At 44.9% G+C, this 20,272-nt stretch overlaps 1 protein-coding gene across 9 annotated transcripts in view; it reads left to right on the top strand.

The window, feature by feature from the left end:
- The window catches only part of LOC138299444 (signal transducer and activator of transcription 5B), a 994,326-nt gene that overhangs the window by 822,661 nt on the left and 151,393 nt on the right, over positions 1–20,272 (top strand). For all 9 annotated transcript variants that reach the window (XM_069237688.1, XM_069237689.1, XM_069237693.1 and 6 more), the window contains 2 exons: positions 3,181–3,387; positions 3,936–4,030. In XM_069237688.1, coding sequence (XP_069093789.1) covers positions 3,181–3,387; positions 3,936–4,030 — 302 coding nt within the window. The remainder of the gene's footprint in view (positions 1–3,180; positions 3,388–3,935; positions 4,031–20,272) is intronic.

The raw sequence follows: 20,272 nt of genomic DNA, 5'->3' as shown, positions 1-20,272 counted from the left end.
CAAGCCTTTTCAATCGATGAGGCCTCCTGTAACACTGTACCCTCATACATTGCAGTTCAAACCAATCAGACCTTTCGTGCATGGTTCTAGTCCAGGAACATCTTTGTCTTCTGCAGCTGTCTCCTTACAGGATGGTGTCCAGAATGACTTCAGTGTCTTCTCCATTAAAATCTTCTGTCTCAGACACTGATGATAGACATTTGTTGTATACTCCTGCAGCTTCTCCTTCTTATACATCCCCTGTTATTGAACATTTAGGGGGTCATTACAACCCTGTCGGTACAAGACCGGCAGGGCTGTTATGATGGAAGCACCGCCAACAGGCTGGCGGTGCTTCGCAGGTCATTATGACCGCGGCGGAAGCGCTGCGGTCGCACCGCCGGGTCCGGCGGTTTCCCGCCACAATGGCCCTGGCGGTAGTAATCCGCCAGGGGATTACGAGTCCCCCTACCGCCAGCCTTTTCCTGGCGGTCTGAACCACCAGGAAAAGGCTGGCGGTATGGGCAGTGCAGGGGCACCCTGACAGGGCCCCGTGCAGCTTTTCACTGTCTGCTCTGCAGACAGTGAAACGTGCGACGGGTGCAAATGCACCCGTCGCAAGGCCGCAACACCGCCGGCTCCATTTGGAGCAGGCTCCTGTGTTGCGACCCAGCGTGGATCTCCAAATGGCCGCGGCAGGGGTGCGGCTGCATTGGCGGACGCCCGGCGGTCCGAACTTGGCGGACATGCGGACCTTAATCTTTAAGAAGGTTTTAGCTAGGGGTGCCATAAAATAAACATTCTTTCGAAGACTTAAACGCCAGCTGTCTGTTATCCTATAAATGCTTCATTTAAGAGGATGCTCCACAACCCTTGCTGCCTTTTGTACCAGGACTTTTAGATATAGCTCAGGAAAAATTGCTAACACCTACGGTGATTAAATGAGCTACACCAGTGGTTCCCAACCCTTTGACTTCTGTGGACCCCCTCTTTATCATTAATGGAACCTGGGGACCCCCACTGAATCATTATTGGAATCCAGGGACCCCCCCAGTGAGTTATTACTGAAAGCTGGGGACCTAATCTGTTAATATTATTTAATTTTCAAAGCAGTCGCGGATCCCCTGAGAAGGCTTTGCGGACCCCCAAGGGTCACCAGACCACAGGGTGGGAACCACTGAGCCACACCAAGATTATTAAAGAAACGTAAAGCTCTACAGCAAGATCTGGACTTTTTTTTTTAGAAAAAATGACTCTAAGCCGGACTGATCATTGTCACTTCAGTCAGAAGACCACATGCTTCAGCTCCAGAAACCACTGTGCCTCCAGAAAAAGAAAGCAAAAGTGCCACTGATCTTTTGGGTAAATACCAAAGAGAAATTCTGAACCATATGAAGTCTTTTTGAGGTGACTTGCCCAAACATCGGAAGCAACATTAGTCGGAATAGTTAAGCAAGAGTTGCTTTTCCAACCAAATAATCATTGCACTGAGTAGATCTGCCCTCTACTTCATATTGCCATGATGTGAATTTCGAAGGTTATCCTAGATTTGTTTGACATCGTTGAAACCAGATGCTCATTTAAACATAACCATCTCACGTTAACAGGTTCATAATTATTTGATCAACACTCAGATGATGAAATACTCATAATAAAGAATAAAGCAGAAACAGTACCTATAATTGGCAAGAAAAAAAGTTGTTCAAACAAGTCAAGCCCAGGGAAAGAAGTGCTTAATTGGAAGAGTGGTCTAGCATTATAAGGGGCAAGTGGGTGATAAGTTTTGTATCTCATGAACACTTTATTAATTTTTAAATGATATCTGCATTTGTACCAACAAAGCACCAATTGAAAATGCTAGGAAAATAAACTTCTGTACTGCTTTCAGACAGGTCCATAGAAATGGTTCCACAGAACCAAAAAGCTCAGCATGTGTACTCAATATATATTAAAAAAAAAAGAAAGGTCAAAAAGCAGAATTCAGACCATTTTGGATTGAGATCTTAAACAAATGAATCAAAAAGGAGACATTTTACATCTCGGCATTATAATAAAGCATTCCTCATCTAAAACTGAAAAATTGGATGTGTTCCACCGACCTTTAAGGTGCATACTTTTATATTCCGATAAACGTACCCCAAAGGACATTTCTGAGGTTTATAGTAGGTCCATCAGCATTACCAGTACACACAACTCTCTTTTGATACAAACATTTTCAAAATGCATGGTAGTAGTAGCAGCTCACCTAACAAAACAGGGGATACACATGTATGCTTATCCTCAGGGTTGGCTTTTAAAAGCAAGCACCCCAAAAAAGGTGAGGCAGAATCTCAAATGAACTTGCAGAATGTTAAACAACCTAGGTCTTTAAATAGATTATGAGAAGTCACGCCTGGCCCCTCTTAAAAGACTCACCTATCTAGGTGCCAATCTGGATACAGTCAAAGATAAAGGGCCTCATTACGACCCTGGTGGTCTGATGACTGCCAGGGTGGCGGTGGGCGGTCCAAGCACCATATTACGACTGCGGCGGTAGCACCACAGTCAGACTACCAGATTATGACTTCATGATGGCCTGGCAGTCCTAATCCGCCAGGGCAGTGCTACAAGCAGCGCTGCCCTGGGGATTACAACCCCCCAGCGATTTCATGGCAGTAACACCACCATTTAAAGGCTGGCGGAGATGGGGTGCAGGGGGCCCATTGGGATTTCGGCGGATGGGCTTTTCCATCCGCCGAAGTCATAATAAGGCCCCAAGTGTATCCTTTGGAGTAGAGGGTATTATATATGTGGAAGAAAAGCAATACGCTAATACAGGTCCTCAAATCAACTGTTAGGTAGAGATTGCTCTTATGGTCTATGTTCCCATGCAAGATTACACTTGAAAGTAAGCACCTGTGAGGATCAATGAAGTCAGAAAGACAACAACGGGGAAGATCATCTGACCCTATCATCGAGAGCAATACAATATTTAAGTTGGTGGTTTGTCAGAAACCATCTAATGAAAAAAAAAAAAACAAGTGTCACAAATGCTTATTTCACTCTTGGACTAACCTAAAGACCAACATACATATATGTCTGTACACTTTAACTCCATATGTAACATACCTACTTCTTGAGACCTTGCCTTGAGTGATAGCTCTCTTTATTACAGATGTACAAGCCAGTTGTGATGCTCTTATCTTTTCCTGTCTTTTCCAGGGTCGTGTACCATTTGTAGTGCCAGACAAAGTGCTTTGGCCACAGTTATGTGAAGCTCTGAATATCAAGTTTAAAGCTGAAGTGCAGAGCAATCGAGGATTGTCAGATGAAAACTTTGTGTTCCTGGCGCAGAAACTATTCAACAGCACTAGCAGTCATAAAGATGACTACAGCAACATGACAGTCTCTTGGTCACAATTCAACCGGGTAGGTCAAGTGGCTTCTGCTGAATGAGTGGGCATACTTTTCATGCAGCAGGAATTATTCAGTTTCAAAGGCTTGCTACATATTGGGTTGTGAAAAATAGATTTATATGTTTATATGATGTATGCAGGTTAGTTGAAATTCACCTCTTCTCTTTCCTAATTTTGTCATTCATGTTCTTCAATAAAAATAATGATTACTAATCTTGTTTATTGGGGGAAACCACTATGAACCAGCCAAATGAAATATGAATGCATACATTTAAAAATAGGTTACTGATATGTTGGATTCATGTGATATCTCAGCTGCATGATCTAAAGCTGCCACATGCTATTTTTTGGGAGAAGGGCACTTTTCCCTTGATCACTCTTGCTTTGTATTTCCATCAAGAGCTTTAATTGACCTATTGTTTCAAACTAAATTTAAATTAGGATGACCAAATAATGCTAAGTGGGGAGTGTCACAACTAATCCGCTATCAGTTTGTATTGAAAATGGGTTGCCTGTCAAGCGCATGTGTGATCTGGCCACCTTACTTTTTCCTTTGTGCAGGAAAATCTACCTGGATGGAATTATACATTCTGGCAATGGTTTGATGGAGTCATGGAAGTGTTAAAAAAACACCTGAAACCACATTGGAATGATGGGTAAGAATCTTTATTATTTTTGGAGTTAAGTGGCAATGTCTATTGTGTACAGCCAGAATGCGGTATATGCTATATAATCCTTCCCATCCATTTTTATGCTACCTAGTGGCATAATTATACTATTACATAGAACTCAGAGGGGCCATCACATTGGAAAACTGGCATCATCAGCCGCTGACTAAGTGAGCTCATTTATGGGTTGAGTTTTAAATGAAACACTAATCTTGCTCAAGATTGTGCACTTGTGAACTTTAAACTGTGCAGATACAGCCTGCTCTGCCACTCTCTATTTGAGTGTAATTATTTCATTAAATTCTTGTAGCACCTATACTCACTTACCTTGTGTGTCCAACTAAACATCATGTTAGACAGGAACTATCCATAGTGCAAATAAAAAATATGAAATCCAAATTTTAGTTTCACGTTAAATGCAGTTCTTATGGGTAATTCTAACTGCAAGTTTCTCACCTTTAGAATGTCCCTATGTGCCACACTAGATCAGGTAAATTGAATAGTAGTGCTGCCACACACGGATAGGAGCGCTCTGCCGCTCCACTTTGCTTTGTTCTGCACCGGAAGTGGCAGAGCAGAAACACTTCTAAGTGTCACTCCTGTGCACAGACACCAGTTGCTTTCTTTCTTCGCCTTCAAATGCAGATTGAGAGCTCCATACCCCTTTTCTTGTCAGTTTGACAAGCTTTTTTCTTAAAACAATTTTGGAAAAACAGTGTGCAAGGGTACGATTTGCGTACGGCAAGGTTCATACTGTGACTGTCATAAAAATAAATGTCAGTGACAGACCCGCACAAGGTATGCTTTTGGTATTAGGGCCTGGGGCATCACTCCTAGTCATGTGACCGGGCGGTGAAGCAAATCTGAATGTCTCTGAACATCAGAAGTAGCCAAACAAGTCTCTCAAGCTCCAATACTCCTCGAAGTGGAGGGCGTGGATATGTCGCCATTTCTGCAACATGTCCTTGTTGTGGTCAAAGTCTAAGTTGAAGTGGAAACACAAGAAGACCAAGCTGGACTTTCCCTATACCACCACTTTCCAGAGAAGCTTCGAGGGCATATACATGCCAGTCAGTCTCGCTCTCGATCTTCAATCAAGAAGCTGATTCCACAATCGGTCCCAATGCATTACGAGTTTCCCAGGTCTGGGACACAGTCGCCATGAAGTCAGATTCAGACCAAGCACTGCCTTTACCATGGAGCCGTCCTCAGGTGCTCCACCATCTTTTTGCCTCGGACTCTGATCAGAGTCTCCCATCACTTGGAGATGAAGATGGAGATGTTTCAAATGACTTATCCCCACGCTCCGATTATGACAATCTATACATGGACTTAGAGAAGGCAAGCAGGCTCCATACTTCCCATGATACTAAATTGATTAACCCCTGACCTGAGAGCTGGACGAAGGCATGTTCTTAAAGCCTCTCTACCCCTTTTCCACAGCAGTATCGCCCTTTTTGAGGCTACTTCAGGAGTTTGTCGTACAGGCAAAGTCATACAGCCCACTCTTGCAGCAGACACCTCTGTCCTGTAGGGATCAGGCAGGCATTGTGCTGGGCACAAGGGTCGGTGAACTTCACAGTCCCCCTTCCTGTACCATGAGTCACCAAGCCACCTTAGTTTGTCTACCATACGGGAGGCAGGATCAAATATTTTCTCCTGGGGTGGCAAGCCATACCCTCTGATGGCTAGGGCCTTCCATTTGTTTCCAATTCGCTGAATCTGTCCATCCTATTGTAAGAGGTGCTAAAGGGAACACAGAGTGGCTTCCTGGTTAGGAACTGGGACTATTTTCTCGTGCCAGATAAGTACAGAGGTTTTTGTCCTCTTTTATATATTGGTCCTCAAAATGCCTCCCAGAGAAGGGACAACAATGTATTGTGCTCATACTGGCCCAGGTTTTGTGTGCCCTGGATCTAAGCAAGTAGATGATGACCTTGAGCTTGTCATGTGTCTGACCTGCAGTCCCACAGATGCTGCCTGTGATTCAAAAGTAGGCCAAGAGCATTTGCAGTTCATCATGCTTCCTTTCTGTCTAACCAGTGCCCCTCTGGTGTTCTCAAAAGTGATGGTTATGGTGAAGGTCACAGCACACCTTGGAGGTCAGGGGTACCATTATTCCCCTACCTTGATGACTTTTGAAGGCAGGCTCACCACAGTCTTTCATAGACCACCTCCAGATGACTATAAGCTTCCTAACATCGTTTGGTTTCATGGTCAATGTGCAGAGGTCGCTCATGACTCTGTTGCAGAGGCTCCCTTTCACAGGGACTGTCTTTGATACTGTGCATTTCAGTGCCTTCCTTCTGTTGCAACATGCACAGGACTTTCGGGCCATGATCCCAATGTTTCAGCTTCGGTCCTGGGTGGTAAAGAGAGTGATTTTGAGACTTCCTCACCTATTGGCCTACTGCGTCCTGATCGTCCAGTATGCCAGGTGGCACATGCAGGCTTTACAGTGGAGTCTGAATTCTCAGTGGGCCCAGTATCAAGGGAATCTGTTGGATTCCATTCAGGTTTTTGAGGAGACTGCAAAAGATCTGCAGTTATGTTATGGTAATTATACTTATAGAGTGCACTTTCACCCAGAGTTGTTTTGGCACTAGACAAAAACATGTCAGAGACACAGAGTAGCAGAACATGGGATTGATTAAATTGAATATTCCTGATTAAACAGCAAGATGTTTTTTGTTTGTTTTTTAACAAATGTACCTGAAATCAGGTTCCTGGCATAACTCAACCGGCAAAGACTTCAGATAGAAGCTGACGCAGTAAGATGCGGTCTCTGGATCTAGTCTTCTGATATTTAGGATGACCAGCAACTTCAAGCTAGTAGATGTCAAGATGCCTTTTGGAACATATTTTTCTGGTGCGTTGGAAATGAAGTCAGGACTTAATCTGTACAAGCCATAAATATAGTACTACGCGTCTTTAGTTGGATGCTATGCTTTATGGAATTCAGTGAAGATGCTTCAGTAATGGTGGTGAGTGTGTCTGTCTTGGAAGCTAGTAAATTAAACAAGCCTCTTTATGTTAAGTGACCTGAAGTCTTTGAATTGTGGTATTAGGTAACCCATTATAAACAGAGTTGGTGCAATCCAATCTAGACAGAATTACTCCCAACACAATTTAATAACTTGCTTCAAGAGAAAGGAGTGACCTTATGTTCGTGGGTAATTTTAAAAGGAATATGCTTTTAGTAGAAACTGTAGCAACTTTAGGTTTCTTAGATATATTGCTATCAGTTATCACTCTTAGTTTTTTAGCCGATGATTTTGGCTCTGGAATCTGTTCCGTTTCTTTTGGCCGATAAACTTTGGCCCACAGATCAATTTTATTTTTAAGACTACGATCTCGGTGTTATCTGTGTCCAACTTTAACTGATTTGAATTCATCCAATCTCGGACTAATCACATTAAATTTTGAAAGGGAAATTGTGAAGCAGACTTCCCACCCAGTCGATTTAATGTTTGGGGATTGTCAGCGTAATTATAAAGCCTGCATTCTGTTAAGACTAGTTGTTGAATGTACAGACTGAAAGTAGACATCAAAAAGATGAAGGGACAATGATGAGCTTTGAGTATGCCACACTCTATGGTTATGGTCTTGGTTGTGAAATCTTCCAGGTGAACTGCCTGGGTACTGTTAGCCCAAAAATATTTAATCCAGGCTAAGGCACAAACTTGAAAGCTGACCTCTTCCACACAGTCAAGTAAGATCTTATGGTCGACCCTGCAGAATGCTGCTGGCAGATTTAATAGGACTAAAGCTTCAGTCAGTCCAAAGTCATTCTCCTGTGTTAGATCATTAGTTACAGACAGAATTACTGTTATTGTTCTGTGCCTTGGACGGAAGACTGACTGAATAGGGTGGAGAAAATTCCTAGACTGCAGATGGGTGCAAACCAGCCAGTAATATTTTAATATGGTTGGATCATCCCCTGTTTTATTTAATAAAGGTATTACTGCTGCATTTTTTAAGGTAGCTGCTTCTGTGACAGAGGTTAGATATTTACTTAACATGCTCATTATGAGTTTACTTCTCACTGGAGCCAGAGATTGTATAATTGGTGGTGGGGGGGGAGGTAAAGGTCTATTGGCGACCCTGCTTTAACCTTTGCCATTAAGTCATGAAGCCTTGCTTACTAATTTCTTGGAATGAGGATAAGGTAGTGGAATTTCTACCCATCTCTAACATACGCTGTTGGCATTAATACTTTCTTTAATACGTTTTTTTAGGTGACAAAGTAAGTATTGAGCCACCATGTTATTCTGTCACACTTTGTTTTGGCTTAAATTCTGGACTATGCATCGAGATAGTGATGTGATGGCATAAATTCAAAGACACCATTAACTCGATCAAATTGTTATAGTCCCGCATGTGAGGCGTTACCTTGATAATTAAAATCACTAAGTATGTTCAGCTATGAAGAATTAGTTAACAGTGGACAGAGTGGTGGGTGCTCAACCTCAGTTGCAGCAGTGGCAGACACCTCTCCTTCCCACATAGACAGTGGTGACAGATGTGTCAATGCACGGTTAGGGAGGTAGTCTAGAAGAGGTGGACATCAGAGGACTCTGGTTTATAGTGGATACATCCTTTTATTGGAGTTGTGGGCCATACCTTCTATCAAGGGGAGGCTGTTATAGGTCCTCACGGACAACACCACCACCATGTGGTACGGCAATTAGCACGGTCATGAGTCCTGTGCCAAAAAGCCTCTGGAGCTGAATGGGTGTCAGAGCAGTTCCCGGCCGTGAGCCATGTGGCAGGATCTTTGAATGCCATCAAGGACAAGCTCAGCCAGTGGTGCCTGGCAGATCACTAACGGCAGTTACACCCTTTGTTGGCACAGGACATCTTTCAACACTTGGAAGAGCTCTGGCTGGATCTTTTTGCCATCATCAAGAACATGCAGTGTTGATACCTTTGTGGATTGGAGTTCCCAAGATGGCTCACTCTGGGAGAATCTGCTATAGCTGAGCAAGGGATACCTGCCACGCATGACCTAATTTCTGAAGACAATCCGGAATGACCATTCTAGTGGCTCCTGTTGGGCCAGGAGAGTGTATGACCCCAGTCTTCTAGGCGCGAACATCTGTTCCCAATCAGACTTCCACTTGGGAAGACTTTTCTGTGCGGCATCAGGGCAGAGTTCTGCACCCAGGCCCACACAGTCTGCATCTCCATGCATAGAGATTGAGTGGTGGCAGTTGACCACATTCGATCTGCCTCCTGAGGTCATTGATGTTATCCTTGCTGAGTGCACTCCATTTATGCTGGATGCTGAGACAAATTTATGGCCTGATGTAAAGTTCACAACACAGACCCGTTAGAAGCCAAACTGTCCAGTGTTTTATTGTTTGTTTTACCTTTGGCCCAGTAAGGACTTGCAGTTGGCACCATTAAAGATTATTTTTCAGTGATTTTGTCTTGTTTCTGTTTGCTGACTAGCTGTCCTTATTTAACCCCTTCGCTGCCAGGCCTTTTCCCCCTCCTGTGCCGAGCCTTTTTTTGGCTATTTGGAGCAGTTCGCGCTTAGGCCCTCATAACTTTTTGTTCACATAAGCTACCCATGCCAAATTTGCATCCTTTTTTTCCAACATCCTAGGGATTCTAGAGGTACCCAGACTTTGTGGGTTCCCCAGAAGGAGACCAAGAAATTAGCCAAAATACAGTGAAAATGACGTTTTTTTGTAAAAAAAAAGGGGCTGCAGAAGAAGGCTTGTGTTTTTTTCCCTGAAAAGGGCATCAACAAAGGGTTTGCGGTGCTAAAATCACCAGCTTCCCAGCTTTCAGGAACAGGCAGACTTGAATCAGAAAACCCAATTTTTCAACACAATTTTGGCATTTTACTGGGACATAGCCCATTTTTACGATTTTTTTGTGCTTTCAGCCTCCTTCCAGTCAGTGACCGAAATGGGCATGAAACCAACGCTGGATCCCAGAAACCGCAACATTTCTGGAAAGTAGACAAAATTCTGAATTCAGCAAGGGGTAATTTGTGTAGATCCTACAAGGGTTTCCTACAGAAAATAACAACTGAAAAAGAAAAATATTGAAATTGAGGTGAAAAAACATCAATTTTTCTCTACGTTTTACTCTGTAACTTTTTGTAATGTAAATGTCAGATTTTCGAAAGCAATATACCGTTACGTCTGCTGGACTCTTCTGGTTGCGGGGATATATAGGGCTTGTAGGTTCATCAAGAACTCTAGGTACCCAGAGCCAATAAATGACCTGCACCCTGCAGTGGGTTTTCATTCTATACCAGGTAAAAAGCAATTCATTTGCTGAAATATAAAGAGTAAAAAATAGCTATCAAGAAAACCTTTGTATTTCCAAAATGGGCACAAGATAGGGTGTTGAGAAGCAGTGGTTATTTGCACATCTCTGAATTCCGGGGTGCCCATACTAGCATGTGAATTACAGGGCATTTCTCAAATAGACGTCTTTTTTTACACACTGTCTTACATTTGGAAGGGAAAAATGTAGAGAAAGACAAGGGGCAATAACACTTGTTTTGCTATTCTATGTTCCCCCCAAGTCTCCCGATAAAAATGATACCTCACTTGTGTGGGTAGGCCTTGCGCCCGTGACAGGATATGCCCCAAAACACAACGTGGACACATCACAGAAAACAGCTGTTTTTTTGCAAAGTGCCTACCTGTAGATTTCGGCCTCTAGCTCAGCCGGCACCTAGGGAAACCTACCAAACCTGTGCATTTTTGAAAACTAGAGACCTAGGGGATTCCAAGATGGGGTGACTTGTGGGGCTCTGACCAGGTTCTGTTACCCAGAATCCTTTGCAAACCTCAAAATCTGGCTAAAAAAACACATTTTCTTCACATTTCGGTGACAGAAAGTTGTGGAATCTGAGAGGAGCCACAAATTTCCTACCACCCAGCGCTTCCCCAAGTCTCCCGATAAAAATGGTACCTCACTTGTGTGGGTAGGCCTAGCGCCCGCGACAGGATGTGCCCCAAAACACAACGTGGACACATCACAGAAAACAGAGCTGTTCTTAGCAAAGTGCCTACCTGTAGATTTTGGCCTCTAGCTCAGCCGGCACCTAGGGAAACCTACCAAACCTGTGCATTTTTGAAAACTAGAGACCTAGAGGAATCCAAGATGGGGTGACTTGCCTCTGACCAGGTTCTGTTACCCAGAATCCTTTGCAAACCTCAAATTTTGGCTAAAAAACACAATTTTCCTCACATTTCGGTGACAGAAAGTTGTGGAATCTGAGAGGAGCCACAAATTTCCTTCCACCCAGCGTTCCCCCAAGTCTCCCGATAAAAATGATACCTCACTTGTGTGGGTAGGCCTAGCGCCCGCGACAGGAAATGCCTCAAAGCGCAACGTGGACACATCCAATTTTTTGAAAGAAAACAGAGCTGTTTTTTGCAAAGTGCCTACCTGTAGATTTTGGCCTCTAGCTCAGCCGGCACCTAGGGAAACCTACCAAACCTGTGCATTTCTGAAAACTAGAGACCTAGAGGAATCCAAGATGGGGTGACTTGCCTCTGACCAGGTTCTGTTACCCAGAATCCTTTGCAAACCTCAAATTTTGGCTAAAAAAACGCATTTTCCACACATTTTGGTGACAGAAAGTTCTGGAATCTGAGAGGAGCCAAAAATTTTCTTCCACCCAGCGTTCCCCCCAAGTCTCCCGATAAAAATGATACCTCACTTGTGTGGGTGGGCCAGGTGCCTGCAACAGAATAAGGCCCAAAACGTGTAGAGATAGAGGGGATAGCACAGCGAGTTTATAAGGACATATTCTTTTATACATCTTTAGACTGACTCTGCTTTGGGGACCCACATAAGTGAGGTGTCATTTTACTTGGGAGACTGAGGGGAACACTGGGGAGTAGGAATTTTGTGCTGGAGTGGTGATCCTACGAAGAAAAGTCAGGAAAATATGCTTTTTTAAGCAAATTTTGAGGTTTACAGAGGAGTCTGGGTAAGAAAATGTTGGGGGATCTACGCAAGCCACACCTCCCTGGACTCCTTGGGGTGTCTAGTTTAAAAAAATGTCTGGGTTTGGTAGGTTTCCCTAGATGAAGGCCTCACACAGGACCAAAAACATAGGTGCCCTCTCCCCCCCAAACACAGGTAGTTTTGTAATATATCGTTTTGTTGTGTCCACATACGTCCGTGATGTGCCAAACACTACAATTTTGAAAAGAAACGCACTTAGGTTATGTGAAAAAGACCCCTCACCCACCAACCAAGTTGGTGGCATGCTTCATCATCGGGGTCCCACCTGAGGCACCTAGCGTGTCACAGGTGTGCTGCGACGCCTGATTACAGCGGAGCAGGGTTTGTCATTTTTACCACACATACTGGTTGGATTTGGCACGAGGGTGAGTGATGGTTCAGTGGATAAAATTTTACTAACAAGAGCTTTCACAAAAATGAAATGCACTGTTAATAACTGAAAGGCAAAAAACTGAACCAATGACTCACAGCTCGTGAGCTGTAAAGCCGCGACAAGGCACCAACCGCTTTACAGTCCATTCACACAACTTTCATACATGACACACACAAGACCATTCACACCGCCAGCCACGGGTCCAGCACGTTACAACACTCACATCGACAGACAGCGCCACTCAAGGGCCCATCACCTACATACGCCCACATGCCTGATACAACAATCACACCAGCTGATGGGAGTGTGTGGACTGGTGTTTGGCTGGCAGTGTGATGCAGTAGCCAACAGCAAGTCAATATGTACACTCTCAGCCAAGCCCCACTCCACACACAATGGCATGATTTTTTTTTTTTTTAAACAGAGGAACCCCTAACTAAGTAGAAAGAATTACAAACCTACAAACACAAAAGCTCTAGTACATGACAGAAATGCTAACCATGAAACTGAACACATGAAAATACAAAACAGACATGAGTTTACACTCATGGTTGTTCCCAGAAATTCTTCTGGGTGTGGTAATTCTTAAAACAACCACCCACACACAGCCCAGGCTTTGAAGGACAATCTGGGCAGTACATTCGAGTCTCCCTCCGGATACCTCTTCGAAAACACTCTCTACATTTCTTAGCTGGAAAGTCTTTTTTGGGTGTGGGAGGAATGTGCTCAGCAAAGTGGCGATCTTTCAATCTAGCCACATCCTCCACCACTGCTTCTCTAGGAACTCTGGCCTGTTCCACCACAATAAGGCTCTCTATCACTGACTCCTGAAATTTCACAAATGTCATCTTTGACTCTGGAGACCTATCCCTAAACACAATAAAAGCATTGAAGGTTGCTAAGTGGAAGAGGTGAATTGCTAACTTCTTATACCAAACGTAAGACTTACGCATAGCAGTATAAGGTTCCAACCTCTGGTCAACTCCATCTACGCCTCCCATGTGCTTATTATAATCTAAAATGCACACAGGTGTGCGCACTTCAGCAACCGGGCCCCAGTCACGGGGGAAGTACTCTCATCATGGATGGTACTTAGCATGTAGACATCCCTCTTGTCTGAAAATTTCAAAGCTAGCAGCTCCTCATTCCGCAAGGCACAGCACTGTCCCCTCAAGTTTTTTACAGACAAGCTCCCTTGGATAGCCTTTCCGGTTAGAACGGATTGTACCACAAGCAACTGTGTCCACTCTAAACAATTCCTTGAACAACTGCACACCAGTGTAGAAGTTATCTACATACAAATGGTGACCTTTGTTGAACAGTCGTCTACCAAGATCCCACACAATTTTCTCAGTAACTCCAAAAGTGGGAGGAGAACCAGGGGGGTCAATATTGGAATCCCTACCAGTGTACACACGGAAACTATACACATATCCTGTCCTACTTTCAGACAGCATATACAATTTATTTCCATATTGTGCCCTTTTGCTAGGAATGTACTGCCTAAAAACCAAACGACCCTTGAAGAGGACCAAAGACTCGTCCACACGGATCTCTTTGCCTGGAATATAGACCTCCGAAAACCGATCTACAAAATGATCAAGGACAGGCCTAATCTTAAAAAGACGGTCAGAATCTGGGTGATCTTGTGGCAAGGCTAATGCATTGTCAACAAAATGCAGCATCCTAAGAAGAAGCAAATACCGATTACGACTCATGGTCGCAGGAAATATAGCTGTTGCCATCAAGGGACTACTAGACCAATAAGAAGCCATTGACGGCTTCCTTATCAACCCCATCAAAAAAGTCAAACCCAAAAACTTTTTTATCTCCTCCAAATTTGTGGGAATCCACTGGGCAGCTCTAGAGTGTGGCCTAAGTCTAGCAGCATTGTCCCTCAAATGCTGCTCCGCATACAAATTAGTCTGCTCAACAATCTCTTCCAAAAACATATCATCCATGAATAACTCAAAGAAATTGATAGGCAAAAAGTTCTCTGTATTGGCGTTACACCCCCGGAGACCAGTAAAGGCAGGCAACTCTGGCTGCTCCATGTTTGGGGCAACCCAGACATCAGGTCTTATAACAGGAAACCTTTCAGCCCCAGGTTGCTGCACTATTGGCACATCAGTGTCCTCCTCTAAAACAGACCCTTCATCTGCACTGAGTGTGGCTTCATCATCAGAAGATTCCCCTCCAACAGAAACATCACTGCCAGAATCTCGGACTTCCTCCTCTGCCTCAGATGCAGAGTCCGTCTCACAATCATGATCAGACTGTGACTCAAAAAGCATACCAACCACCTGCTGAGCGGTCATCCTGCGGCTAGCCATGATCTCTCCTGCTAAAATTAACTGGACAAATTCACCACCAACAACCAGCACTGTGTAAGACAAGTAACAAAGTGTAGCTTTGTTAGTAAGAGTTATAAACTCAAAAGCTATACCGCTCACTTGCCTGAAAAAGCTTGATTCACCAGCAACTACTCTGCACAGACACAGCAATCACCAATGATATCCCACTAAAAAGAAAGAAAGAAAGGCAAATTAGAAATAAGACAAAACAAATATCATTGTGCACAAATCTAAGGACAATTTCACACACAATCCTGCATTTAGTACACCCCCTACAAACATGTCATTCATGCATGGCACCAATACTCCTTTGGAGTAAATTGTTTTTACTTACCTAAAACATGCAACTGTGCAAACTGCAGGTCAACCACCGCCAAAACCGCAAGGAGCCACAGCAAATAAAGCAAAAGCTTTGAACTAGAACAAAAAGGAGGAAAACATTTTTTATCACAAATGCAAATACTTCATCAGTTGACAAACACCCCACCATCAAACATTTAGAAATTGGTGCCTAAGTGGATTCTGCTATAGGGGCAGATGGGCCTATTAAAAAAATAGGCCTGTCTGCCCCAAGGAGGCCAGAAAATACCTTTAGTAGTGTGTCCCCATGGAGAGCGACCCTTGCCAAAGGGGACAGCCCTCAAACAAAAAAACACACACAACACTATCCCTGGTGCCTAAGTGGCTCAAGGGGGGCAGTCCAGCCTAAAAATAATTGGCTGATCTGTCTCCAAGGGGTGCAGAAATGGCCTGGGTACATGTGCCCCCAAAGTGGGGGGCGACCCTTGCCCAAGGCCCCCCCTCCCCCTTCCACTAACACACACACACACACACTATCCCTGGTGTCTAAGGGGCTTCTGCCCCCCTTGGTGGCAGGTGGGCCTAAAAGAATAGGGGGGGCAGAAATGGCCAACAGGTCAATGCCCCCCTTGGGGGGGCGCCCCGTGACCAAGGGGACGCCCCCCCCCCACCCCACCCCACCCCACAAAAATAAACAAATTTTAAAAATCCCTGGCGTTCTAGTTGTTTCTGCCCCCCTTGGGGGCAGATCAGCCTAAAAATAATAGGCTGATCTGTCTCCAAGGGGTGCAGAAATGGCCTCGGTACATGTGCCCCCAAAGTGGGGGGCGACCCTTGCCCAAGGGGCCGCCCCCCCATCCACTACACACACAATCCCTGGTGCCTAAGTGGCTTCTGCCCCCCCTTGGGGGCAGATGGACCTAAAAGAAAATAGGCCGATCTGCACCCAAGGGGTTTCAGAAAAGGCCAACAGTTCTATGCCCAAGGGGGTACCCCCCCCCCCACATAAATACACACATAAATAAACATCCCTGGTGATCCAGTGTTTTCTGCCCCCCTTGGGGGCAGACCCGCCTAAAAAGTAGGCCAATCTGCCCCCAAGGGGGGGCAGAAATGGGCGTAAGTTATTGCCCCCTAAAGGGGAGCGACCCTTGCCCAAGGGGCCGCTCCCCGCATGCCAGAAACATTAAGGAAATACAAAAAAAAAATCCCTGGTGTCTAGTGGGCATTCCTGCTGCCTGATCGCAATGCGATCGGGCAGCAGGAATGCTCAAAGAGACACCGGGGGAAAGGAAAAGCCTTTCCTTTCCCCCGGTGCCTCTTTGGCCCAAATCCCCCCACACACGGGAAGAGGAACTCACCTCTTCTCCTCTCGCTGCACAGGAAGCAAATGGCTTCATGTGCGGTGAGAACCCCATAATGAAGTCAGCGTGCGCTGACGTCATTATGGAGGGGGTTGGGGGGGTCGGAGGTGGAAGGGGAAGGGCTTCTCCTTCCATCCCTGACTTTGGGGGGGTGGGGGAAGCACACAGAGGGAGCGAGAGCGCTCCCTCTGGGCTGTGTGCCGAGGACGTAATGGTTACGTCCTCGGCACAGCAGCACTGTGCCGCAGGACGTAACCATTACGTCTGCGGCACAGAACGGGTTAAATCACCTGTTGTGATGAGTGTTATAAAAGGTTTGACACACTTGTTTCCTCCCAAATCCTTTGTGATGCCACAGTAGGATCTCAATTAGGTCTGGACTTTCCTTGTGTTCTCCCTTCACAGGGACTCCTACAGAGCTGCTCGTTTAGTCTTCTCACTCTAAAAATGTGTCTTGCTCATTACGATTACCACAGCTCATTATATGAGTGAGCTTCAGGCTTTCTTGGTGCAACAACCCTATGCCTCCTTTTTGCAAACAAACTGGTGTTGAGGACCAGGGAGGCCTTTTTGCCAAAAGCTGTGACTGCTTTTCCCGTTTGGTAATCCATCACAGTCCCTATGTTCTATGCCCCTCATCCCCCTTGAAAAAAGAGGAGAGACTTCATCGACTGGTTTCTAAAAGACCTTGGAGCTTTTACATCGATCACAACAAAGACGACCAGCTTTTGTGGTGTTTTCTGGGGCAAAGAAAGGTAAGGCCTTTGTCAAGGTGGATAGGGCTCTGCACTAATATCTGCTACACACTGGCCAAGAAGTAGCCTCATGAAGGTACGAAGTGCTAAATAGTCTAGGGCTTCTACGACTGCGTTAGTACGCAGAGTGCCTGGTTGTCAGACTGCGATATAGAGTATACAGTCCAGTCCGTCTGGAAGGATATTTTGTCCGTTCAGTCTTACAGGACATTTTGGTCTGAACCCATTACAGAGACTCACCACTTTGGGAGGTTAGAAATCTGTGGTTAGAAGTATCCATCAGAAGTTTCTTACCTTTAGTAGCGTGCTTTCTGATGGATACTCTGACTGCAAATTCCCCTCTGAACACCCACCTCCCTGGTCTGTGGAATAGCCTTTTTACCCACCTAAAAAGTCCCACATTAGAGATTTTCACACCAGTACCTCTGTTTCACATTTGGGCTCCTCTTTTGAGTGTGCAGAGTGAAGAAACAAATTGATGTCAGCTGCAGGGGTGGCGCTGACATGTGGCTCTTCATCAATTCTGGGGTCAAGCGAACTCACTGTGGAACCACACGGCACCACCTATCAGCTTGCGGGAACGCTTCTATGAAAGCTTCTGAATACAGCGTGGCACCTTTGGATATTCTAGGGGAGGAATCTGCAGTTAGATAGCCCATCCACCAGAAAAAACATTACCGAATTAGAAGAGACAATTAAAAGAATATTGGGTGAGAACAGTGAGAATGAGAAGTGTGATGAAATTAAACAGAGAAAAAATAAAAAGTAAAGCAATTGAGTGAAACAGTTCAAGTACGCAACAAGCAAAGTAAGACTGAAAAGCCAGCATTATAAGCCAAGGAGGAAGTCCAGTTGTAAACTTTAAAAACAAAACATTCTGACGGGCAGAATAAAGTGCTTGTTTCAAAGAAGAAAGACCTGATGATAGAAGATTATGAAAAGAGAAGAAATATAAGGAAGACCATATAGAGAAAATTCTTATAGAAAAGTTTTAATACAGAAAGGCTGCTAATAAACACATTTCATTAAACAGATTTCATATCATGTGAGGTGCAGTGGGTGGATCTGGACTCTTTCCTCCATGTCTATTGTTAATGCTGAAAGAGATGATCTTCTAACTTGTCAGGTTGCACTAATCATGTGCATAAGATCTAGCTGAAGCAATGCTCTTTTCCATCTCTCACCAACTCCACCAATGACCACATACACAACAATATGAAGGACAGTTGTAGACATGAGGACAATACTCCTACACTCTAACTCGTCACTTCAGTTGGTCAAGGAGTTGTCCAGATCTATACAGAATAACGTATTAGCCTAAGTAAGTAACAGACATTTATTCATCACTGGCCAGGTATCTTGATGCTATAACCTCATGCCAGTTTCAACCCTTGTCAGTCGTTTTGTTCTGCCACATTGTGCTCCACCCAGTCTGCTTAGAATTCTACTGCCATTTCTGGAAGAGCCAGATCTTTATGTCCATTTAAAACAAGAAAGATTTGTGCTGGCTCTGAGGGATGCAAGGAGTGCATTCCATAGTTGAGCTGCCTTGAGCTGGAAACATCTTCCCCCTGCCCTTGCTTTCCTGAATTTTGGTACACATAGCACATTGGCTGAGGCAGAGCACAGATTTCTCTGTGGTATATAATGTCTAAAATGTCTTTGCAACAGTGATGGACCTGTTCTGTTCAGAGCTTTATAAACCACCACTATAGCATTAAAAACCATCCTTTATTTAACTGGCAGCCAGTGTAGCTCTTTCAAGGCAATGGAAGAGGAGTCATATCTAGATTTATCCAAAGCCAGTTTAGCTGCTATTGTTTGTAATCGGTCCAATCTTTTTATCAATCAGTCAATCATATTTCTTAAGCGTGCTACTCACCCAATAGGGTCTCAAGGCGCTGGGGTTGTGGGAGGGGGTGGGGGGAATTACTGCTTGAAAAGCCATGTTTTAAGGTTCTTTCTGAAAGTTAGGAGGTCCTGGGTTTTGCGTAGGTTGGTGGGGAGGGAGTTCCAGGTTTTGGCGGAGAGGTGTGAGAAGGATCTGCCGCCGGAGGTGGTGCGTTGGATGCGGGTGACTGTTGCAAGGGCGAGGTCGGCGGAGCGGGCGAGTCGGGTTGTGGAAGTTGATTCGTTCGTTGAGGTAGGCTGGTCCGGTGTCGTGGAGGGCTTTGTGAGCGTGGATTAGGATTTTGAAGACAATCCTTTTTTGATTGACAGCCAGTGTAGGGATCTGAGGTGGGCGGAGATGTGATGGTGGCGAGAGAGGTTGAGGATGAGACGTGCAGCAGTGTTCTGAATGCGCTGGAGTTTTCTCTGTAGCTTGGCTGTGGTCCCTGCGTAGAGGGTGTTGCCAGAGTCCAGTCTGCTGCTGATGAGGGTGTGGGTGACCGTTCTTCTGGTTTCTAATGGAATCCATTTGAAGGTCTTGCGTAGCATGCAGAGGGTGTTGAAGCAGGAGGATGATATGGCGTTGATTTGCTGAGTCATGGAGAGAGATGAGTCAAGTATCATGCCGAGATTGCGTGCGTGGGTGGCGGGCCACCAAGAGTCGTTCCATGCTGTTTTGTTGGGACCGAAGATGATGATCGCTCTTTTTTCTGAGTTCAATTTGAGGTGGCTTGTTGTCATCCAGTCAGCAATGGTGAGCAGCACAATTTTTGGGAGATTTTGAACCAGACCAAAGCATGTGACTGCTGTTTTAATAATGTGTTACACAAAAGGAAGATGGACAGAGTGCTGAACAATGCAATCACTCACCCTCAGTCACAGATCTGGGTTTAATCCATCGTTCTTTTGCTCACCATGCCACCCCAGTTTGGACCCAGTCTTATGCAAATCAGTCTTGACCCTGCTCCACATGGGAACAGTCCAGCCCGAACTGCCAGGCCAGGTCCTCCCTGGACCGGAAACAAGCATCCTGGGACCGGTTTCAGGGTATCACCCTTCATCAGCCAGGCTAGCTTGAATCCAGTGGCACAGTGAGCAAGGGAACCACGTCTGGGCATACCCCTCCTACATAGGGCAACTTTAGCAACACAAAAGGACGGTATGGATTAATGTGTACTTCCATGGTGAGT

The sequence above is a fragment of the Pleurodeles waltl genome, chromosome 6 (genome assembly GCF_031143425.1).
Source record: "Pleurodeles waltl isolate 20211129_DDA chromosome 6, aPleWal1.hap1.20221129, whole genome shotgun sequence".
In the NCBI taxonomy this organism is placed as follows: Eukaryota; Metazoa; Chordata; class Amphibia; order Caudata; family Salamandridae; genus Pleurodeles; species Pleurodeles waltl.
Note: the sequence above shows the minus strand (reverse complement) of the source record. Positions and strands in the feature narration are given on the sequence as shown.